This window comes from Macaca mulatta, chromosome 17 (assembly GCF_049350105.2).
Source record: "Macaca mulatta isolate MMU2019108-1 chromosome 17, T2T-MMU8v2.0, whole genome shotgun sequence".
Taxonomy (NCBI): Eukaryota; Metazoa; Chordata; class Mammalia; order Primates; family Cercopithecidae; genus Macaca; species Macaca mulatta.
The window spans coordinates 39,955,092-39,979,080 of NC_133422.1; the positions used below are offsets into that span (position 1 = coordinate 39,955,092).

Here is a 23,989-nt window from a genome sequence, read left to right on the forward strand (position 1 = left end):
ACTTGCTCTATGGCCAAGCATGTGGTCAATCTTAGACTATGTTCTGTGTGCAGATGAGAAGAATGTATATTCTGTGGTTGTTGGGCAGAGGATTCTGCATATGTTTATTAGGTCCAATTGATTGGGTGTTGAGTTTCAGTCCAGAATTTTTGTGTTATGTTTCTGCCTTGATGATTTGTCTAATGCTTTCAGTGGGGTGTTGAAGTGTCTCACTATTATCGTGTTTGTCTAAGTCTTTTCATAGGTCAAGAAGAACTTATTTTATAAATCTGGGTGCTCCAGTGTTGGGTATGTACATATTTAGGATAGCTAAGTCTTCTTGTTGAGTTGAATTCTTTATTATTATGTATGTCATGCCTTTCCTTGTGCTTCTTAATTGTTGTTGGTTTAAAGTCTGTTTTAGTTGACAGAAGAATAGCGACCCCTGCTCTTTTTTGTTTTGTGTTTGCCTGGAAGATGTTTCTCTATCTCTACTTTGAGCCTCTGGGTGTCATTACTTGTGAGATGGGTCCCTTGTAGACAGCAAACAGTTGAGTCTTGCTTCTTTATCCAACTTGCCACCCTATTCCTTTTAAGTGTGTCATTTAACCATTTTACATTCAGGGTCAATATTGATATGTTAGGGTTTGATTTTGTCATCATATTGTTAGGTGGTTGTTATGTAGACGTGATTGCATAGTTTATAGTGTCAGTGGAATATGTGTTTAAGTGTGCTTTGTGATGACAGGTATCATTTCTTCATTTCCATGTTTAGCACTCCCTTTAGGAGCTCTTATAAGGCAGGTCTGGTAGTAATAAATCCCCTTAGCATTTGCATGTCTGAAAAGGACTTCATTTTTCCTTTGCTTATGAAGCAAAGGAAATTCTGGGTTGGAATTTCTTTTCTTTAAGGATATTGAAAATAGGCCCTATTGTCTTCTGGCTTGTGAGGTTTAAGCTGAAAGGTGTGCTCTTAGCTGAATGGGATTCTTTTTGTAAGTGCCCCTTTTCTCTAGCTGCCTTTGTGATTTTTTTCTTTTGCATAGTATGTCACAGAGGTTCTTTGAATTTCTTCAGTTTGCATGTTGACCTGTCTAGTGAGGTTTGGAAAAGTTCTGTGGACTGTATCCTCAAATATTTTTCCAAGTTGATTGTTCTCTCTTCTTCTCTTTCTGGAATGTCAGAGTTGTACATTTGGTCTCTTTACATAACCACATATTTCTTAGAAGTTTTGTTCATTTTCTCAATTATTATTTACCTCAGTTTGGGGGTGTTCTCACAGGGGAATGCCATGGGTGTAGGGTGCTGCAAGTGGGAGTGCTCCAGTGAGGAGGGCCCCACAGGCAGGGGGTGTTATAGCCAACATGATGCGGAGTGCTGCAAGCAAGGGGGCCACATGCAGGAAATGCTCCTGTGGTGACAACTGGGGCGCTTTTGGTGGGAAGTGCCCCAGTAAGGGGCACTGCAGGCAGGGGGCCATATGGGAAGGGGGTACACTCTGGTGGGAAGCACTCTGGTATTGGTAGTTGGGTTGCCTTGGGTGGACAGCTCTGGTGAGGGGCACCACAGGATGGGGGCATTCTGAGAGGGTGGCAGGGACTCAGCAGGTGGGAAGTTTTCTGAAGGGGTGGCAGCGAGGTCACAGGCAAACAAATTCTGGCAGGAGGCTGTCAGCAGAAGTGCTCTGGTGGGGCAGTGGGAGCTGCACTACTTGCATGCATGGCCAGGCAAGGACTCTTAGAGTGTTTTCTTTATTACTGATTTCAACAATTCGATTTTTAAATTATGATGTACCTAACATGGTTGGTGTGTGTTTTATCCTGTTTAGTTTTCAGTGAACTTTTTAGATCTATGAGTTTATTGTTTTCATCACATTTAGAAAAATGTGATTTGGCCATTATTTCTTCGTATGTATTTTTTCTCTTCCGTCTTTCTACTCCAGGTTTTTTTTTTTTTTTTTTTTTTTTTGTATTATATCTTCAATTACACATACATTAGACTGCTGGTAATTTTCTGACCAGTCACTGAAGATCTATTCATTTTTTTCCCCTGGCCTCTTTTTGGTAGATTCCATTACTATACCTTTAAATTCACTGATCTTTTCTTCTGTCTTATTTTATTTACTCTTAAGCCCATCCAATGAGGTTTTCATTGTTGGTGGTGTTTTTCTTTTATAGAAGTTCCATTTGGTTCTTCTTTTTTTGTATTTTTCTTTTCTAGTTGAATTTATGTGTTCTTTTAAATACTTACACATAGTTTTAATAGCTGTTTAACACTCTGTTTGCTAGTTTGTCATCTTTGTCATCTATGGCCCTGTTTCTCTTGTCTAAATTTTCAGATGGTTATGGTCACATTTTTCTGTCTTGACATGCCTTATAGTTTTTGCTTAGATTCTGGACATTGTGATGTTGGTAGTTGTTGAGAGCCTGGATTTTGCTATTTTCCTTTAATGAGTATAAGACTTAGCTTTGGTCAACAGTTAATTTACTTTTGATCAGTTTGACCCCTTCAAGACATGTATTCAAGCTTTGAAAGGAGTATCTAGCATAGCCTTTGTTCCAAATATGTTTTAGCCCTCTGGATTTCTACTACTTGTCCTGAATGAATGTCCAAAGAATTTTTAGTCTGCATGGTCTGAGCTGGCTGGATTGTCTGTATACCCTTTATGAGTTCTGGGAATTGTTCAGCTTACAACTCTCTTTTTTGCTCAGCCTTGTTCTCCGCAGTGACTCAAGGGAACTACTATGAGGGTTTCTGGAGCTTCTTTTCTATGCAGGTTTTTCTTTCTGAAACAGCCCCACAACTTCCAGTTGCATCAGCCTGCTTGAATTGTGAGACTGATATTCTCACTCAGCTCTCTATGATCCCTGTCTATATCATGGTTACAAGCAGAAAGCCATAGCTCACCTATTTTTTTTTTCACCTTCTCTCAGGGATAATAGTCTTGCATTATCTGTTATCCTGTGTCTTAAAACAGTTGTTTCTTACATATCATCAAGATTGTTATTTGTTTTTAAAGAGAGAGTGAGGATTGCTCATGTACTTTTATCAGATCCTGTAATATATTTTTAATTATATAATGTTATTGAGCTATGGTATTATTTGCAATTCGTGAACTTTTAAAGGAAATGATAGTGTAAGTTGAAATGATTTATAGCTGTTTGGATAGTCTTTGTTTAATATTTAAATTAAGGAAAGGGCCTCTTGATAATTTTATGCATTTGTCGTTTTTAAAAATTAGGTTAGTATCTTAAATATAGGCTTTAAAGAAATGTGACATTCATATACAGTTTAAATTATTCTTTGCTCAATAAACTGAATGTTGTGCTTGTCATTACTCTTAATTATCTTTATAAAATATACAGTGTTTACACGATTCAGGAACTCTGGAATATGCTTGAATTTGCACATGGTCTTTTTTTTTTTTAAACTTTGTCACCTGCTATTATACATCATATTTTAATCATAATGGTTTCTGTAATGATAATGATTAAAATGCACAAAAAGTTTAAAGTTGAGATGTATTAAGTAACAACTAGTAAGACAGATGTATGTATATATTAATACCTCAAAACCAAAATAAATCAGAGGAATAGGTAAGTGAAGAGAGTCCTGAAGACTCCTTATGGGATTTTAGAAAGACTTTATCATGTGAGAAATTGCTTTTGCTGGAAGATTTTCTTTCCATTTTCATAATACATTGTTATCTCTCTAGCTTTATGAGATTTCAGGAAAAAAGGAAACTAAAATTAGTTGGATTTGGAAGCTTATTTTTAGTTAATGAATAATTTGTTGAATACTTTTTCAAAATATGAATTGTTTTGCAAAACGAAACAGGAAAATATAATATAAGGAAAGTTAAGGAAATTTTAGTGTAATTAAAAGAACCTCCATATTATATACTATAACAATCTGTTCTCTTTAAGTAGTTAGAAATCACCGTTATGTTAACTAATAAACTTTCTGTCTAAAAAATTTATTTTTGAAGATAATTTCCAGGTAATATTTGTCTCTCATAGCTTTATGCTTTAAAATGGAATTCTGTTACCAAAGTTTGTTATTTTTGAATTTGCTTCTTAAGAGGACTGTTTTCTCCTTAGGGGAATGGCTTGATAAATATTTCTGTAAGTTATATGTGAATATGTGTTTTGGTAAGGGGAGGTGAGAAGAGTCTTTGCCTAATTATTGAAGCTAAGAATAATATATTTTTTTGTGGTTTGAAATACTTTATGGAAGACCTTTTTTTTCCTATTTCTTATAAGAATCTACTCAAATAGGTAGATTCCTATTACAGTATAAATGCTGGAAATATAGTTTTTATGTATAACTGCTCCTTTGTGACTGGATTTTTTCCACAGAGCTTATCAAAACACAATAGAAGCAATATTGGAACTGAAGGTGGACCACCTCCTTTTGTGCCTTTTGGACAGGTAATGACTTTTGTGTTGGCGGATGAATTTAGGAAAAAGTGTTTTTTGTTAGCATTCAAGCTGTGTTTCATTATGTGCTGAACTATTTATTAAGAGGTTATGGAGTTATTTGGAAATACGAAGTTCAAGGAATTTAATAATTTTGAGGTTTTTTTCCTTCACTGTAATTATATTGTTGATGTTTGCAAGAGGTGTTAAGCCAAAGACTGAAGCAATTAAGAGCCATATCTGAAGAGTAACTTATAACTAATTAAAATAGGATGGGAGAGGGTTTTTTAAGGGAAATTCAAAAGTAAGAAGACAAAAATATGTTTTAATTTCTCACTTGTTCATTAAAAACATTAGAGGGGGAGAGAAAAATAAAGCCTCACAGAGTCATCAAAGTGCTGCTTTGAAGCAGCTCCCCTTCTGACCAGTATCTTGTGACTTCAGTTGTCTTCAGCATCAAATTGATTCTCAACAATCTTCTCCAGCCTACTCTTGCTTTATCCCTGACAATTCTAAGAATAATTCATGTGGCAACTTGCTCTTCTCCTGATGATGCCATCAAAATTTAGCTATTGGTAATCTGTCTTGCATTTGCTCTTTAATTTTCTTCAAGAGTGCTGGTCTGGCTAAGAGTAGCAATGAGTTATGGAACTAACAGGTAGGCAACAGATGTGCATTTCCATAATAAGGTTTATTGTATGTCTGTGTGTCTAAATTTTGGTATTTAGTAAGATCATTTGACTGTTACCCTCTTTAAAAGCCTTTTGTAAGATCTACTCTAACTTAAGTAAGTCATTTTTGCATCAAACCTATTTTAAAGCATTTTAAAAATAACATTGATTTTTTTTTTTACTGATTTTGGAAGAAGAGATAGCCGAGATAAAAGGAAGTATGAAGTCCTATGGTGTGATCCATGTTGATGGTTGATATTCTCACAGTGTAATGAAAACCCCCCATAGGGAAAACAGTGCAAACATTCTAATAACTTATATTTGAAAATAATAGTATATTTGTAAAAATTTACCCTTAAACATTTTGGTGATAACATTTCTCTTCCAGAGAGACTTATGATCTAATTATTCTTAAGACTTTGAAGTGTGTTTTACAGCTTCTTGGGGGTTAGAGAATATAATAAAGGGTATAATTTCAATAATATTATTTGGTTATAAAGTTCATTCTGAAAAAATTCTTATATAGCATCTTACAGCCTTGTACATGGGTTGAAGATAGGTAATGCTGGCTGTGTATTGGCATCAACACGATATGTTTATATTACTGAAATTTTTCTGTATTTGTGGAATACATTTCTTTGAGATCTTCTCATTTTCCCTATTAATGAGTTGAGAAAAAGTTCATTTTATATTATTTTTACTGGTAAGATTGGACTGGAGATCAGAATCGAGGGCTTCTTTTTAGGCAGTGATGCCTTTTTTTTACTTGATGAGACAAAAGTATAAAAACTTTGAAGCCTGATGTGGGGGGAGGGTATGTTTTCAGAGTGTGGTTTATAAGTGCAGAGACATCTTTTATATGTTAATATAATTGTACTAACCAATCCACAGAGGGATACTGTGGTATAATATGGAAATCAAGCTCTTAATTGCAAAACCAAATTTATGTCTTATTGTGCATTATTCAAGATTGTTTGAAATCTAAAATTATTTATTACCCTAAAATGAAAGTTAGCTCTCTTGACCCATTGTATGTTTTAAATATGTGCCCTGCTTAGATGGCCCCATATTTATATAGCTTTTAATTTTATTTACTAGTTATGTTTATTGAAAAGTTACTTTTCTGGTTTTCTACTTTTACTTTTAAATACATGGGATAGAATTTTATTTGTGTAGGCTTTTAGCTATTATAAAAGATACAAGATACTTTTGAAGAAGAAGTATTTTATAATGAAAACGTGAATCTCTTTTGGAACTACTAAGTTGAGTTGTTCTTTCTTGTTTTACCAGAAGTGTGTATCTCATGTCCAAGTGGATAGCAGAGAACTTGATCGAAGAAAAACATTGCAAGTTACAATGCCTATCAAACCTACAAATGATAATGATGAATTTGAAAAGCAAAGGACAGCTGCTATTGCTGAAGTTGCAAAGAGCAAAGAAGTAAGAAATCAAATCATTACACATTTTTTATTTCTTATCATTTTGTTCTATTTAGATTTTTTGTGATCGTTATTGTCTTTTCATATAAGCTAACTAATTCAACAAACGCTTAACCTTATTCTTCTTGCATATTCCATAAGTGGGAATGCCCTGCCACTTTATGGGATCTTACATATTTTATCATGTGTTCTGTTTCCAGATCTCCATGGTAGTTCTAATAAGTTACTCTTGCTGGCAAATTACCTTCCTTTTCTCCTTCTTCCTTTTTTTAAGACAATGTAGCAACTGAACCCACTTTTTATTCTGGCAGTTAGTTTCCTATTAGTAGATGGGCTAGTTGCCACTTTTTTGGAGATAATTTCCCCTTATTAATAGCAACTTATGAGAAATAGCAACTTCTGAGAGATGAATAAAAATCAGCTGATCTGTCACTGGGTCAGGATTAACATTTTTGTCTTTATACTTAATTTTATTTAGTGTATAGTAAATAATTTTATCTTTACATATATGTATTTACATACACACAAATCCTCCCTTTTAACTGACAAATAATAATTACACATATGTATGAGGTACATGTGGATTTTGATACATGTGTACAATGTGTAATGATCAAATCAGGATAATTACTGTATCCATCACCTCAAACATTTACCATCTTTGTGTTGAGAACATTCAAAACGCATCTAGCTATTTTGAAATATACAATAAATTATTGTTAATTATAATCACCCTAGTGTTTCATAGAATACTAGAACTTATTCCTCCTAACTGTAATTTAATTCCCATTAATCAACCTCTCCCACTCTCCCTTAACCTTCACCCTTCCCAGCCTCTAGTTACTGTGCTGCTCTTCTGTGAGACAACTTTTTTATCTCTCACATAGTGAGAATATGCAGTATTTGTCTTTCTGTGGTTGGCTTATGTCACTTAATGTAATGTCCTTCAGGCTTATCCATGTTGCTGAGAATGGCAGGATTTCTTTCTTTTTTATAACTGAATAATAATCAATTATGTATAGGCAGTCAGGTCTCCATGTCTGTGGATTCAGCTGTTCCTAACTATGGATTCAACCAACAGTGGATCAGAAATATTTGTGGGGGGAAAAGGGATGGTTGCATCTATACTGAATGTGTACAAACTTTTTTTTGGTCTTGTGATTATTTCCTAAGGATATAGTATAACAGCTACTTATATAACATTTGTACCATATAAGGAATTATAAGTAATCTAGAGATTATTTAAATATATAGGAGTGGCCAGGCACCATGGCTTATGCCTGTAACCCCAGCACTTTGGGAGGCTGAGGTGGGTAGATCACCTCAGCCTGACCAACATAGCAAAACCTGTCTCCACTGAAATTACAAAATTAGCTGGATATGCTGATGCATGCATGTAATCCCAGCTACTCAAGAGGCGGAGGCAGGAGAATCGCTTGAACCCAGAAGGCAGAGGTTGCAGTGAGCCAAGATTGCACTATTGCGCTCCAGCCTGGGCAACAAGAGCGAAACTCCATTTCAAAAAATAAAAATTTAAAAAAATAAAGTATACAAGAGAATGTGCATAGGTTATATACAAATACTATATCATTTTATGTAAGGGACTTGAGCATCCATGTTTTTTTTTTAATCTCCTAGGAGTGGGAGAGTGGTGGGAGTCCTAGAACCAATTCCTCATGGATAACAAAGGATGACTCTATAACACGTTTTCTTTATCCCTTCATCTGATAGTGGGCACTCAGGTTGATTTCATAACTTGGCTATTGTGACTAGTGCTGCAGTAAATATGGGAGTTATCTCTTTGACCTACTGCTTTCCTTTCCTTTGGATAAATACCCAGTAGTGGGATTGCTCAATCATATGCTAGTTCTATTTTTAGTTTTTTTGAGCAAACTCCATATTGTTTTCTGTAATGGCTGCACTAATTTACTTTCCCACCAACAGTACATAAGAGTTGTTTCTTTAAATCCTCACCGGTATTTTTTTTTTTTTTTGTCCTTTTGATTATAGCAGTTTTAACTGGGTTGAGATAATACCTCATTTTGTTTTGATTTGCATCTCCCTGATGATGTTACTGAGACACCCAGGGTTCAGTCTAGATCCTGCTGCTCACTGCACAGTAAGCCAATCACTGAGACAATGAGTGTTGCCAGGAAAGAAGGCTTTAATTGGGTGCTGCAGCTGAACAGATGGGTGATCAGTCTCAAATCCATCCCCCCCGATGGGCTAAAATTAGGGGTTTATATAGCAGAGAAGAAATCTATGTGCAGGAAAATAGGAACTAAGGAGGGGTAAGGAAGCAATTATGATGAATGAGGGGTGTGGCATCTCATTGTCTGGATGTGGTGGTCTGGTGAATTTTAGTTCTTGATACTTTTTGAAAGGCCTGAGTGTCAACTGAGGAAGGAACTCAGATAAAGATAAATCAAATGAAAGTTTCAGACTTTAAGATCAGAAGGGTCAATTTGTGTTTATACAAAAAAACGGTCTATGGGACTATTGGGCTGATTTCAATGATAAATGATGTTGAACATTTTTTCATATACTTGTTGGCCATTTTTATGGTCTTTTGAAAAATGATATTCAAATCATTTGTCCATTTTTAAATTGGATTGTTTGGCTTTTTTTTTTTTTTTTTTTTTTTTTTGACAGAGGCTCACTCTGTTGTCCAGGCTGGAGTACAGTGGTGTGATCTCGGCTTTCTGTAACCTCTGCCTCCCAAGTTCAAGCTATTCTCCAGCCTCAGCGTCCCAGGTAGCTGGGACTACAGGTGTGCACCACTGTGTCTGGCTAATTTTTTTTTTGTATTTTTAGTAGAGACAGGGTTTCGCCATGTTGGCCAGTCTAGGCTCGAACTCCTGACCTTAGGTGATCTGCTCACATTGGCCTTCCAAAGTGCTGGGATTACAGGCATGAGCCACCACACCTGGCTGGGTGTATTTTTTTGTTTTGTTTTGGTTTTGAATTGTTATGTTCCTTATATATTCTAGATATTAACCCCTTGTCAGATGAATAGTTTGCAATTATTTTCTTTCATTCTGTAGGTTGTCTCTTCACTCTGTTGATTGAATTCTTGGCTACACAGAAGCTTTTTAGTTTGATATAATCTCATTTGTCTATTTTTACTTGTGTGCCTGTGTTTTTGTGGTCTTATCCAAAAAATCTTTGCCCAGACCAACCTGAAGCAACAAACCCCTTCCTCTTATATTATTGACAGCCAAAGGTTCTCTTTTTATTATTTTGAATTTTTTGCTTATTTGTAATAGGTGTTTTTCCTAGTTATTTACTGATTTCTTTTAGATTGATAAGAAATTTTAGGTCATAAATTAGTTGCTACATAGATAGACATTTCTTAACCAGTGAGATTGAAATTATTTCCTTTATTCAAAAGGAATAAGAATTCAATTCATTACAGAATGAAGCTTAGCTTATAATTGCTTTCCTATTTAATTTTGAAGTGTAAGTAGTAGTGTTCTTGAATTTTGGTTGTTCTTCCCGCAATGTCTTTCTGTTGTCAGTCTAATGTAGGGTCCAGAAGCACAAGCCCTGGAATCACAGGCTGGAAGCATATCCTGCCGACACCTTTGGATGGTTATTCAGCTTTTTGTATCCCCTGTTTTTTATTTTTTTCATCTGTGAAACTCAGATAATAATGGTACCTACTTCATATGTGAGAATTTAAACATTTAGAGCCAATACTACTGCTACTTGGCACAAATCATAATACTCTTGCTCAAAGCTCTCAATAAACATGACTATTGCTACTCTTTATTTTTTCCTCTATCCAAGGCATACTTTTAAAAAACCAGTTTTACCATTTTTTAAGCTAATATGTTTTACATAATTTGCATGAAACATTTTTTTTCCAGAAATTTATAAAATTATGGAGTTTCAGAATATATTGAAAATATATATTTTTAAAATGATTATAGAAAGATGTTCTTTTGATTCACATTTAACTCAAATGAACTTTTCTACCAAGGATTTTGTTGGATGCAGTTACAGCTGTCTATTTATGGGAGCATAGTTAACCTATTGTAATGTGCTTCTTTTTGTTGTCACAATTGATATTATATTTTCCCATAAATATTTGATAAATAAAGCATCTTAGTTTTTTTTTTTTTTTTACAGCAGACATCAAAACATCTCAATTTATATGTGAGATAATTGATGGAGGCTCAAAACTAACAGACAAACTTGGGACTTGCCCGAGGTTATCCGGTGATAATTGTGGGACTCAATCGATGTAACTTAGAAGATCTCAATCATAGTAATATAAACATACTAAATAAGCAGATTGCAATTTTAAATATAATAGTCTGTTTAGGACTCAAGATAGTGAGAGCTGAGCCAAGATATGAAGGAGGTAAGATAATTAACTATTTGGTTATCTGAGCAAGAGTATTCCAGGCAGAAGGAAAAGCCATGGCAGAGACTCTAAAGCAGGAGCACAGAGAAACAGCAGAGTGACCAGCGGAAGCAGAGAGATCAGAGGGACAAGTAGTAGAAGCTAAAGTCAAGAGAGATAATGGAGGTTTCCTTATGTAGGGCCCTGTAAACTACTGTAAAGACATTATACTTCATTCAAGGAGAAATGGGAGCCTTTGGAATGTTTTGAGCACAGCAGTAACATCAGCTGACCTATATTCTAAAAGAGTAATTCTAGCTGCTGTGTTCAGACTTGGTTATAGAGAAGGAAAATTGGAAACCAACAAATAGAGAATTATTAAAGTAATCTAGGATTTTAAAAAAAATGATGATGGCTTGGACAAATATAGCAGTTGTGTAGGTAGTGCAGAGTGGTCAGATTTTGGAATTTTGGAGGAGCCATTAGGGTTACTGAGATTGGATACAGGGTACAAGAGAAGATGTGGTATCAAGAATGAATCTAGCTGGGTGCAGTGGCTCACGCCTGTAATCGCAGCACTTTGGGAGGCCGAGGCGGGCGGATCACCTGAGGTCGGGAGTTCAAGACCAGCCTGACCAACATGGAGAACCCTGTCTCTACTAAAAATATAAAATTAGCTGGGCGTGGTGGTGCATGCCTGTAATCCCAGCTACTCAGGAGGCTGAGGCAGGAGAATCACTTGAACCCGGGAGGCCGAGTTTGCAGTGAGCCTAGATTGCGCCATTGCACTCCAGCCTGGGCAACAAGAGTGAAACCCCATCTCAAAAAAAAAAAAAAAAAAAATGAATCTAAGGGTTTTACCCAGAGAAATTGGCACATTGGAGTTGCTTGCCTTGAAATGAAGAAGCCTGGAGTGGAGCAGATGTGAGGGGAGGAAGATTTGGTGCTCCATTTTGAACATGTGAATATTGAGGTAGTTACCAGACATGCATGTAGTTTAATAGGCAGTAATAGACATAATGTTTAATAGACAGTAAGATTGAAGAATGAGCTTTAAAATAGATACATGCACTTGAGAGTTGTAGACATATGGATGGCATTGAAAATTATGAGGCCAAATGAGATCACCAAAGGAATGAATGTTGATAGAGAACAGAAAAAGCTAAGGAATGAACCCTGTAACACTTCAAGTTGAACTTACAGCCTAGATGGCAGAAGTGGAACCAGCCAAGGCATGACCAATAACAGGATAAAAACAGAGAATGAAGAAAATAGATTATGGAGAAGGAAGTGTTAAACTTATCAAAGGCAATTGAAAAGTTATATAAGATGAGCACTTAGAATTAATATAGAATCGAGGAAGTTGTTTATTCCATCCTCATTCCTCTTAACATTCATATGGTTGGTGGTATGATAAATCATACGGGATTAAGATAAAGTATAACCATGCATGTACCAACAGTGTGTGGGTTGATGTGGTCAAAATCTATGTGAGTTCTTTAATGATTATTTCAGTTTTTTTTTTTTTTTTTTTAAATAAGGAAGTAAGCATAGTCAACAGCGACATGAGAGAAGGAGGTTTGAGAAGTGAGGAGAATGTGTAAAATAGTGGTCTAGAAGATTAGGTATATGTATGGGCTAGGGAAATATGTTAAGATTGCTAGACAGCATTAAGGCCCACTTGAGTTTCACACTCATGATGATCTCATGGATGCCTAATTCATATAATATGAACAAAAAGGTGTGGCTCATAAAGGGCAACACCAGTTACCTTATGGGTAATGTTTAGGTTGTGATGGTTCTAGATATTTTATATGAATGAGTATTAACCATTTTAGAGCAGTAAAAAGCAACTCTGAAAATGCTACTTATCCTATTCCTTAATCCATAAAATGGAAAGAAAATTATAAGTAAATGCATCCAGAAGATGGGACTATTTCACTGGCACCAAAGGAAAAAGCACTTTTGGAATTATGGGTTGTAAATTTTGGAAATATATTTAATTTGGAGCAGGTGAGATTCCAGACTTTTCAGGTAATTTTTTTCCAGTATATTAACCAAAATAGTAAATACCATCTATTATTGAGTGTTTGCCATGTGCCAGCTACTGAGATAATCACTTCATATCAATGATGTCATTTAATGCTCCCAATATCCCAATGAGATAGGTTTTCTAATCCCAGTTTTAAAGACGAAAAACCTGAGGCTCTGTGGAAAGTGGAAGTTAAGTGACTTGCCTGAAGGCTAAAGATAGTGGCTGGGCCAAGATAAGTCCCAGCCTTGTCTAGTTCCAAAGCCAGTGTGCTTAACTGTGCTACCTTGTCTCCCAGTCTAATAAATTTTGTATCACATTAATAAATATATTTTTGTAGTTATACAAGTAATGACTATGAAGACATTTCAAATATTTTTTCTTTCTGGGATTCCATAAACCAAAAATTTAATGAATCTAGTAATGAATCTTTGGTGATTGAAGATGTGGTTTTAATTTTGATTTGAGTTAAATGTAAATACTCTAGTTTATCAGCTACCTAATAGAGATACTTAATATGTTATCCATTAGTGCTCATCCAACATTTAAACAAAATTTTCATGTATACTTCTTTGTATTTTATTATGTATAAAATAATTTTCTAATGTTATATAAATTTATATCTAAGATGTTTCCTTACTGTAATCATTTTAAAACATATTTTAAAATATTGGTCATTGTCTCTAATAAAAATTGTTTTAGTATCTTCTTTTATTATATCTATTAGAACTATAAAAACATTGGCCGGGTGAAGTGGCTCATGCCTGTAATCTCAGCAGTTTGGGAGGGCAAGGTGGGTGGATCATCTGAGGTCAGGAGTTTGAGACCAGCCTGGCCAACCTGGTGAAACCCCATCTCTACTAAAAATACAAAAATTAGCCGGGTGGTAGTGGCACATGCCTGTAATCCCAGCTACTGAGGAGGCTGAGGCTGGAGAATCACTTGAGCCTGGGAGGCAGAGGTTGTGGTGAGCTGAGATCGTGCCACTGTACTCCAGTCTGGGTGACAGAATGAGACCCTGTCTCAAAAAACAAAAAAAAATTATAAAAATATTGTATAACGAAATGTTCATACTATACAGGTAACAACTGGGGATGCTTTTCAGTTATGAATTTGTATCTTTCCAAACCAACATTCTTTATGTCCTAATCTTTTCCTAATAGTTTTGAAAAACAAAAATAATATCAAATCAAAATTTCAAATTTAATGTCACATATGTTTATTCAAAAAAGATAGGCCAAATAAGAAATACAGACTTAAAAGCTTTTATATGTAATTGGGAAGAAATGACATATTACCTGATTCATGTAAATAATAAATTAGTAATGAGAGTTTTAATCTAATGTTCAAACTTGTTTACTAAGATTATGCAATCATAATACTGAATTATGGACATAATTTTAACGATTCTAAAGATAACCTTGCCTGATAGCTGGATTTAGAACCCAACTCTCAAGACAGTAGTCTAAGTATTTTACCTAAAATCATTTTAACAAGTAATCTTCATAATGCTTGTATTATTTTCTTCTCTATAGTTGTACACTCATTTTCATGACTTCCCTTTTATTCACAAATCATGTAATTATTTTTATTGCCTGGCCTGGATTTGTGAATAAAAGAGATTGTAACTAGTAGATATGTTTGCTATTCAAAAAGAATAAGTTAATATTGTATTTTTTCATGTAAAACATAAGAAACTTTTAATTACTTCAGTTGTTTTTAGTCATAGCTTAGTTTTTAGAGCTATTTTTAAATGCCGTTTACATACCTCTCTTTTATCTTTCTCTTATCTAAAGACCAAGACATTTGGAGGAGGTGGTGGTGGTGCCAGAAGTAATCTCAATATGAATGCTGCTGGTAACCGAAATAGGGAAGTTTTACAGAAAGAAAAGTCAACCAAATCAGAGGGAAAACATGATGGTGTCTATAGAGAACTGGTAAGGCTAAACCACAAATTTAAAGTGTTACTTCTTTAAATGATTCTTTTATTCTTTCTTACCACCACCACTAGCTTTGTGCAATGTATTATGGATAGATGTTATAACTCTTGAAGGCTTTCATTAAGGATAACAAATCATGAAAAATTTGGAATGTTTGAAAAATAATTTACTTAAAACTTCTATCTCACTTAAATTACTAATAATACATTTTGGAATGGATTGATAAAAAGCCATCAAAAGATGATGCATCGAAAACATACATTTTTCTGTGTTTCCCCACCTTCCCCACATTTTTTGTCAAATTTTGTCCAAAGTGATTTTGTTTTGTTTTCTACTGCTTTTTGGGAAGAATATTGTAAAACAAGCATATGTATTATGTGGAACCAATTGCAAAATATTCTTGAATTTTTAAGGTAAATGAGTGGAGTCAAACATACTTCTGGCATGCTGCAGTGTTCTCAAATCTAAGGATGTTGGCAAAAATTCATTTTCCTCTGCCTTTAGAGGTTGAATGACTTTGGTTGATTTTTCTCTATAGTGTACAAATTATGCAAAAACAGCTTAAACCATGGGGGTTTATTATTTCATATAACAAGAGTTCAGAGGTAGATGGTTACAAGTGTGGGTAAATTCAGCAGTATAACAATATTAGAGCATTTATGGGTATTTCCATGATTTCTTGGCTTTCTCCTTAGTGTTATGTAACTGCTCAATGGATTGACCTTACCTACTGCCTAAATAGAGCTGATTTATCAAGACAAGGGAATTACAGTAGAGAAAGAGTAATTCATGCAGAGCCAGCTATCGTGAGTGACTGGAGTTTTATTATTGCTTCAAATCAGTCTCAGCGATCATTCAGGGATCAGAGCGGTTTGTTTTTTTTTTTTTTTTTTTTTTTTTTTGAGATGGAGTTTCATTCTTGTTGCCCAGGCTCAGGCTGGAGTGCAATGACTCAATCTTGGCTGACTGCAACGTCCGCCTCCTGGGTTCAAATGATTCTCCTCTCTCAGACTCTTGAGTAGCTGGGATTATAGGCACCTGCCACCACACCCAGCTTTTTTTTATTATTATTATTTTTAGTAGAGACCAGTGTTTCACTATATTGGTAAAACTGGTCTCAAACTCCTGACCTCAGGCAATCCACCCACTTCTGCCTCCCAAGGTGCTGGGATTACAGGCGTGAGCCACCATGCCCAGTGGGATCAGAGTTTTTTAAGGACAAGTTGGTGGGTGGGAGAAGCCAGTGAGCCAGGAGCACTGATCTTAGGAGCAGTTTGCAGAGGGTCAGAATCTTGTAGCCTCCAGCTGCATAACTCCTAAATCATAATTTCGAATCTTATGACTGTAATGGTTAATACAGAGTGTCAACTTGATTGGATTGAAGGATACAAAATACTGATCCTGGGTGTGTCTGTGAGGATGTTGCCAAAGGAGATTAACATTTGAGTCAGTGACCTGGGAAAGGCAGACCCACCCTTAATCTGGGTGGGCACAATCTAATCAGCTGCCAGTGTACAATATAAGCAGGTAGAAAAATATGAAAAGACAGACTGGCCTAGCCTCCCAGCCTACATCTTTCTCCTGTGCTGGATGCTTCCTGCTGTCAAACATCAGACTCCAAGTTCTTCAGTTTTGGAACTTGGACTGGCTCTCCTTGCTCCTCAGCCTGCAGATAGCGTGTTGTGGGACCTTGTGAGTTAATACTTCATAAACTCCCCTTTATATATATATATATATTTTCCATTAGTTTTGTCCCTCTAGAGAACCCTAATACAGATTTTGGTACCAGGAGTGGTTCTAGAGGAACAAAATTTTAAGGATGTGGTTCTTTCGTTAGATTTGGGGTTTTTGGAGTTGGCTGCTTACTATAATTAGATCCAAAACTGCTAAGGACTGTACTGCTAATAGTGTGGAGAACACTGATTGTCCTTTACATGAACTTTTTAGAGAGTTATGCAAAATAAATACATTTGACATTTTTGGTTCATCACTTGTGAGAGGCAAGGAGTTTAGTAACTCTATACATAATACCTTTGACCATATATGGAGAACCAGGGAACAAAATGAAGCTGGTTGGTTGCTCCTAAGTTCAGTGGACAAAGTGATGAAAGAAAATAATGAAAGGCATCCTATCTCCTGGCTTCAGAACAGACACTGAGCCTCAAATCTGCTAAGATTGCGCTGAGTGAGAGCCTTATTGTTACTGGTGGGGTCCTTGTTCTTAGAACTCCCAAGATGGTGGCCAGCCATTTCCAAGATGGCGGCAAGCCTCTTGTTCTCTGACCTGGCCTTCTTGGCCTCATGGATTCTAAGGAATGGAACCTTGGGCCATGCGGTGACTGGTGCAGCTCTATTAGAAGTGATGAGTCACAGAAGAAAACCGTGGAACCCAGCTACTGGTGTTCAGCTCAATTAGGACAAACCTGGGACTTAGCCATACAGGAAAAATGGCGAGCCTTTAGCCTGATAGGGAGTGGCAGCTGGCATCCCGCTGGATCAGAAACGCAGTGGACACCTGCTGGATCTGGAGGTGTGGAAGTTAACGGCGGGTCTTCGATGGCGGCAAACAGCAGTGGTGGACGTCAAGTGAAAACTCAGCTTGAGCCATAACAAACATGGACCAGAAGATTGTGCAGTTGCAAGATTTAATAGAGTGAAAACAGAGCTCCCATAAAATGGGAGAGGACCCTAAGGGGGTTGTTGTTTCCAGCTTGAATATCTGGGTTTAGATCCCAATCATTGTCCCTCCCCCTGTCCCGCTGTGCTCTCAGGCGATAGATAATTGGTTATTTCTTTACCTCCTGTTTTTTCTAATTAGCATTTTAGTGAGCTGTCTTTACTACCTGATTGGTCGGGTGTGAGCTAAGTTGCAAGCCCCGTGTTTAAAGATGGGTGTAGTCACCTTCCCCAGCTAGGCTTAGGAATTCTTAGTCGGCCTAGGAAATCCACCTAATCCTGTGTCTCATTATCTCCTGTGGAGAAAAAGCTGAAATTGTGGAAAAACAGACACAAGTTTTTATCATGCGGGTGGCTGACATGCGGTGAAAGGTGCATGCACAGCCTTGCCAGGTGTCGACTGTTAAAGTGAGGGCATTGATTGGAAAAGAGTAGGACCTTGTAGCTTGGAATGGGGACGTGTGGGTAGACCCTGATGAAGCTGGGGACACTGAGTTTATAAACTCTGATGAATTTTTTTTGCTAGAAGAAATAGCTTCCCCATCCGCAGTAATAGCTTGAGTTTTCTAATTTATTTAAACAGAAATCTGAAGGGCAAATATGGGAATGTATATTCAGGGTGTGAGATAATGGTGAAAGGAACATAGAGTTGGATCAGGCTGAATTTGTTGATTTAGGCCTGCTAAGTAGGGGCTCTGCATTTAATATTGCAGCTCTGGGAGTTATAAAATAAAAAGTCTAATAGTTTATTTGCTTGGTTAGCTGAAATGTGGATTAAAAGATGGCCCACTGTGAGCGAGCTGGAAATGCCTGATCTCCCTTGGCTTAATGTAGAGGAAGGGATACAAAGGCTTAGGGAGATTGGGATGGTGGAGTTGATTAGTCTCTTTAGACCTACTCATTCCAACTGGGAGGGTCCAGAAGATATACCCTTGACCAACGCCTTGCAAAATAGATTTGTGAGGGCAGCACAGGCCTCTTTGAAGATGCCCTGTAATTGCTCTTCTCTGTATGTCAGAGCTAACAATGTGAACTGCAGTCACTCAACTACAAAATTTAAATACAATGTGAATAATTGGATCCCAAGGTGGCAAGGACCAAGTGGGGGCACTCAACCATCAAAGGCAAGGTTAAGTGTAGCTACTGTAGTGGACAGCAGAGGCAAAATGGCAATCAGAATAATCTGACTTGTGTAGAGCTCTGGCATTGGCTAATTAATCATGGTGTTCCTAGATGTGAAATTGATAGGAAGCCTACTGCATTCCTACTTAATTTAGGCAAGCAGAAAGCTTCTAGGTCTAATGGACAAAAGATAATTTGAATTATGAAAGTAGAGATTTGCAGCCCCTCAATTTTCAGCCAGTTTACAGATCCAGAACCCCTTTAATGAAGGGGAGGCTGGGTCCTGTTGAGGAAGGACCCCGCTACATTACTGACAGTTTATGCAGTGAATCTTTCTCCTATCCTTCTCCAAGGAGACCTCCAGCCTTTTACCAGAGTAACTGTGCACTGGGGAGAGAGAAATGATCAAACATTTCAGGGACTACTGGAAACTGGCTCTGAGCTGATGTTGATTCCAAGGGACCCAAAATGTCATTGTGGCCCCCCAGATAAAGTAGGGGCTTTTAGACGTCAGGAAATTAATGGAATTTTAGCTCAGGTCCAAATTACAGTGGATCCAGTGGGTACCTGGACTCATCCTGTGGTCATTTCCCCAGTGCCAGAATGCATAATTAGAATAGACATACTTAGCTGCTGGCAGAATCCCCACATTGGCTCCCTGACTGGTAGGGTGAGGGCGATTATGGTGGAAAAGGCCAAATGGAAGCCATTAGAGCTGCCTCTACCTAGAAAAATAGTACATCAAAAACAATATTGCATCCCTGGAGGGATTGCGGAGATTAGTGCCACCATCAAGGACCTGAAAGACATGGGTGGTGATTCCCACCACATCCCCATTCAACTCTCCCATTTGGCCTGCTCAGAAGACAGATGGATCTTGGAGAATTACAGAGGATTATCAAGTGGTGACTCCAATTGCAGCTGCTGTACCAGATGTGGTTTCATTGCTTGAGCAAATTAACACATCTCCTGGTACCTGGTATGCAGTCATTAACTTGGTAAATGCCTTTTTCTCCATTCTGGTCCATAAGGCCCACCAGAAGCAATTTGCCTTCAGCTGGCAAGGCCAGAAATATACCTTTACTGTCCTTCCTCAGGAGTATATCAACTCTCTGGCTTTGTGTCATAATTTTATTCAGAGAGAACTTGATTGCTTTTCACTTTGCAATATATCACACTGGTCCATTACACTGATGACATATGCTGATTGGATCCAGTGAGCATGAATTAGCAAACACAGTGGGCTTATTGGTAAGATATTTGCATGCCAGAGGATGGGAAATAAATCCAACTCAAAATTCAGGGATGTTCTGCCTCAGTAAAATTTCTAGGGGTCCAGTGGTGTGGGGCGTGTTGAGATTCCTTCTAAGGTGAAGGATAAATTGCTGTATTTGGCCTCTCCTATAACCAAGAAAGAGGCATAGTGCCTAGTGGGCCTATTTGGATTTTGGAGGCAACACATTCCTCATTTGGATGTGTTACTCTGGCGCATTTATTGAGTGACCCAAAAGGCTGCTAGTTTTGAGTGGGGTCTAGAACACGAGAAGGTTCTGCAACAGGTCCATGCTGCTGTGCAAGCTGCTCTGCCACTTGGGCCATATGACCCAGCAGATCCAATGGTGCTTGAGTTGTCAGTGGCACAGACACTAGTTGGAGCCTTTCGCAGGCCCCCATAGGTGAATCACAGCAGAAGTCTCTAGAGTTTTGTAGTAAGACCCTGTCATCTTCTGTGGATAACTGCTCTTTTTTTGATAGACGGCTCTTGGCCTGTTACTGGGTTTTGGTGGAAACTGAACATTTGCCTGTGGGTCATCGGGTCACCATGCAATCTGAACTGCCTATCATGAACTGGGTGCTTTCTGACTATCTCACCATAAAATGTCCCATGCACAGCAGCATTCCGTCATCAAATGGAAGTGGTATATGTGATTGGGCTTGAGCAGGTCCTGAAGGCACAAGTAAGTTACATGAGGAAGTGGCTCAAACGCCAATGGTCTCCACTCCTGCCATCCTGCCTTCTTTCCCCCAGCCTACACCAGTGGCCTCATGAGGAGTCCCTATGATCAATTGACAGAGGAAGAGAAGACTGGGGCCTAGTTCACAGAGGTTCGGCACAGTATGCAGGCACCACCTGAAAGTGGACAGCTGCAACCTACAACCCTTTTCTAAGACATTTCTGAAGGATAGCAGTGAAGGGAAATCTTCCCACTGGGCAGAACTTCAAGCAGTGCACCTAGTTGTGCACTTTGCATTTAAGGAGAAATGGCGAGATGTGCAATCATATACTGATTCATGGGCTATAGCCAATGGTTTGGCTGGATGATCAGGGACTTGGAAGAAGCATGATTGGAAAATCAGTGACAAAGAAATTTGGGAAAGAGGTATGTTGATGGACCATTCTGAGTGGTCAAAAACTGAAGATGTCTGTATCCCATGTGAGTGCTAACCAAGGGGTGACCTCAGCAGAGGAGGATTTTAGTAATCAAGTGGATAGGATGACCCATTCTGTGGACACCACCTCAGCCTCTGTTCCCAGCCACCCCTGTTATATCCCAATGTGACCATGAACAAAGTGGCCATGGTGGGAGGGAGGGAGGTTATGCATGGACTCAGCAACATGGACCTCCACTCACCAAGGCTGACCTGGCTATGGCCACTGTTGAGTGCCCAATTTGCCAGCACCAGAGACCAATACTCAGCCCTCAATATGGCACTGTTCCTTGGGGTGATCAGCCAGCTACCTGTTGGCAGGTTGATTATATTGGACATTTTCCATCATGGAAAGGGCAGAGATTTGTTCGCACTGGAATAGACACTCACTATCTGCCTAAGTAATTTCTTCTTATCTCCTGTATCATTCCCCCCTCTGGAGTGGTAACCCTAACTGCTGTTGGGTGTTGGACGATGACTCTTTTGGCTACTTCCTGCTGAAAAGAGGCATTGTGCAGGGAACAACAGCTAAGGCTCCTCCTAGGGTCAATTTAAAGGTCCTTGGAAGAAAGGCATGTACATGCGTTGTTCTGTCTACAGCACCATTTGGAGTTTGATTGCTGTCAGCGATTCCAATGGGTTGTAATACTGGTTTGCCTCCACCAGATGTTGCTGAAACACTAATATAAATGGAACATACCTTTTGGGATAAGTGGCATTGGATTTGGATGGCTAGAGTAACTTCAGTGTTAACCTTGGCTAAATCTTTTCTGCAGTTATTAATTCCATGCTTAAACTTTCCAACTTGTCCTAAACATCCTTCTTTTTAAACAACCAATGATTCTTTCTAGGACAAGTGTTTACCATCCGTAAAATCCTTTTATGACTTCCCCAAACCATCCACAGCTTGCTTAAACCTTCTAACTTGTCCTAAACATCCCTCTTTTAAACAACCAACTATTCTCTTTAGGACAAGTACTTACTATACAAGATCCTTTCTTATATAAAATCTCTTTCCTTTATAACCTTATTTGCATAGCCAGAGTGTGACATATTACCAAACCCAACACAGTTGTAGGAGATTCATTGATAGTGAAATTTTCGTGCTTCTTTTTTGTTGGTAATTATTATTCCTGCTATTAGGATAACAATTAAGCAATATATTACAGCAATGGAAACTGTCTGATATTCCAGTTAGAAGGTGGTTACTTGTATAACCTTACTGCAAATAGTAGAGTGGGTATAGCAACTCCCACAAGTGTTGTATAGTACGTAATTTCCATCTAAAATTTTACTTGCTAAGATACAGAATTTCCCTTTGGGAGTCTATGAAGTTCCTTGATTTTATCTTCCCAAACGAACCTCTGGGTTATGGACACCCTACTCACTTTCATTATGTGGCAGAATTTGGAGGATAATTGTCCAGAACTAGGATGTTGATACAGATTTTTACATTAGCCATCCCTTTTTGTTTCTTCCAAGCTACAGGAGATTACCACTTGATTTCACAGGAATAAGCAGGGTTAGTCTGAAATGTCAGCAAAATAAACTAAAAAAATTAATGAGACTGGAATTTAATGACAAATGTATAAGCTTTGGAGCATAATTTTTCTCTTCCTAGTCCTTTTGGTAAAAACAAATTATGACAGGACTGTATTTTTTGTAGAATAAACTTTAGTCTTATACTTGGCCTGATTATTTGCATAAAGTGCATCAAGAATGATTATTTCTATATAGGCCTTTTGGATTGTCTTTGATGAAACTCTGTTCCACAAGGAACCTCAGATAAGATCTTTTAAAGCTGAGCTCAGCCATGGGTTTGTATCTTCAGATACCAGTGAGTTGGGTGATCCTCTCCTCTAAAGGTCCCAGGATAAACTGAGAGCTCCTGGTCCTGTTAGAAAGTGACATTCTTTACTGACCACAGGTCAGGAACCCTGTACAGGGACTATATATATATATATGTATGAGGCCAGTTCTCTCCATGGGAATTTTATTATCTCTGCAAGTTGAGATTGACTCCTTAAAGAGAAGCATATCCTTCCAATCAAAGCCTTGGCAAAATAACCAGTTTTTCTAATTTTGTCCTGTTGCAAAAGGAAAATGGATTCTTATTGAACTGATGCAAACTATACATTGCAATATCTTAAGAGTACTCAGAGATAGTTTTGAAATTCTAGAGGAACCAGGCAGAGAGAAACAAACATGCTCCAAACTTTGTTCACAGGAGTACAGCTTATTCAATTATTAAAGGCCATAAATAGTTCAAAATAAGTTTCCTTGACTCTGAAAGACAAACAAGGATCATCAATATTCTAAGAAAAATAAAAAAGATTGCTTTAGCTTTCTGAGTTTAGTCCATTTAGTTAACTTCTGTTTTGCTTGATACTTGTGAACATATCAGTTCTTCTTGAATCCTGTACCTTCTCTATTCCAGTGTTAAAATCTTCAAAGCTATTAGAGAGTACTAGTTAAAGTTGTATAGCTTGATTGTAACCTATCTATTGAGAAGGAACAAAGCAAGACACGAATTGTCTGCAAATGACAACATTTTCAGGGTAGTTAGAGTTAAAAACATGACTGATGAAGTTTAGTTATCTGTGGTTTACAGTAACTTGGCAACCTTAATTATGATTAATAGCGTATACTTAGACATTAGAATTTTAGAAATTCCATACAATTTTGGAACATATTTTAGTATTATTCACCAAAATATAACTTAAGATTGCACATCATTTCAGCAATATCATGTAACTAAACGTGTCAAACAATCCTGTTTACCTCTTCTCTGGATGTATCAGGGGCCCTCTGAACCATCCAGAAAGCAAGGTATCAGGAAAGAAAATTTTAAAATTTGAAGTTTGATTTTGGGACGCCTGTTAAATGTTGGAGGGCTTAAAACACTTGATGTTATGAAATAGAATTCCATATTGC

At 37.4% G+C, this 23,989-nt stretch overlaps 1 protein-coding gene across 10 annotated transcripts in view; it reads left to right on the forward strand.

The window, feature by feature from the left end:
- Window positions 1-23,989, forward strand: part of TDRD3 (tudor domain containing 3) — a 198,876-nt gene that overhangs the window by 90,450 nt on the left and 84,437 nt on the right. For all 10 annotated transcript variants that reach the window (XM_015121152.3, XM_015121154.3, XM_077973771.1 and 7 more), the window contains 3 exons: window positions 4,338-4,409; window positions 6,359-6,508; window positions 14,684-14,824. In XM_015121152.3, coding sequence (XP_014976638.1) covers window positions 4,338-4,409; window positions 6,359-6,508; window positions 14,684-14,824 — 363 coding nt within the window. The remainder of the gene's footprint in view (window positions 1-4,337; window positions 4,410-6,358; window positions 6,509-14,683; window positions 14,825-23,989) is intronic.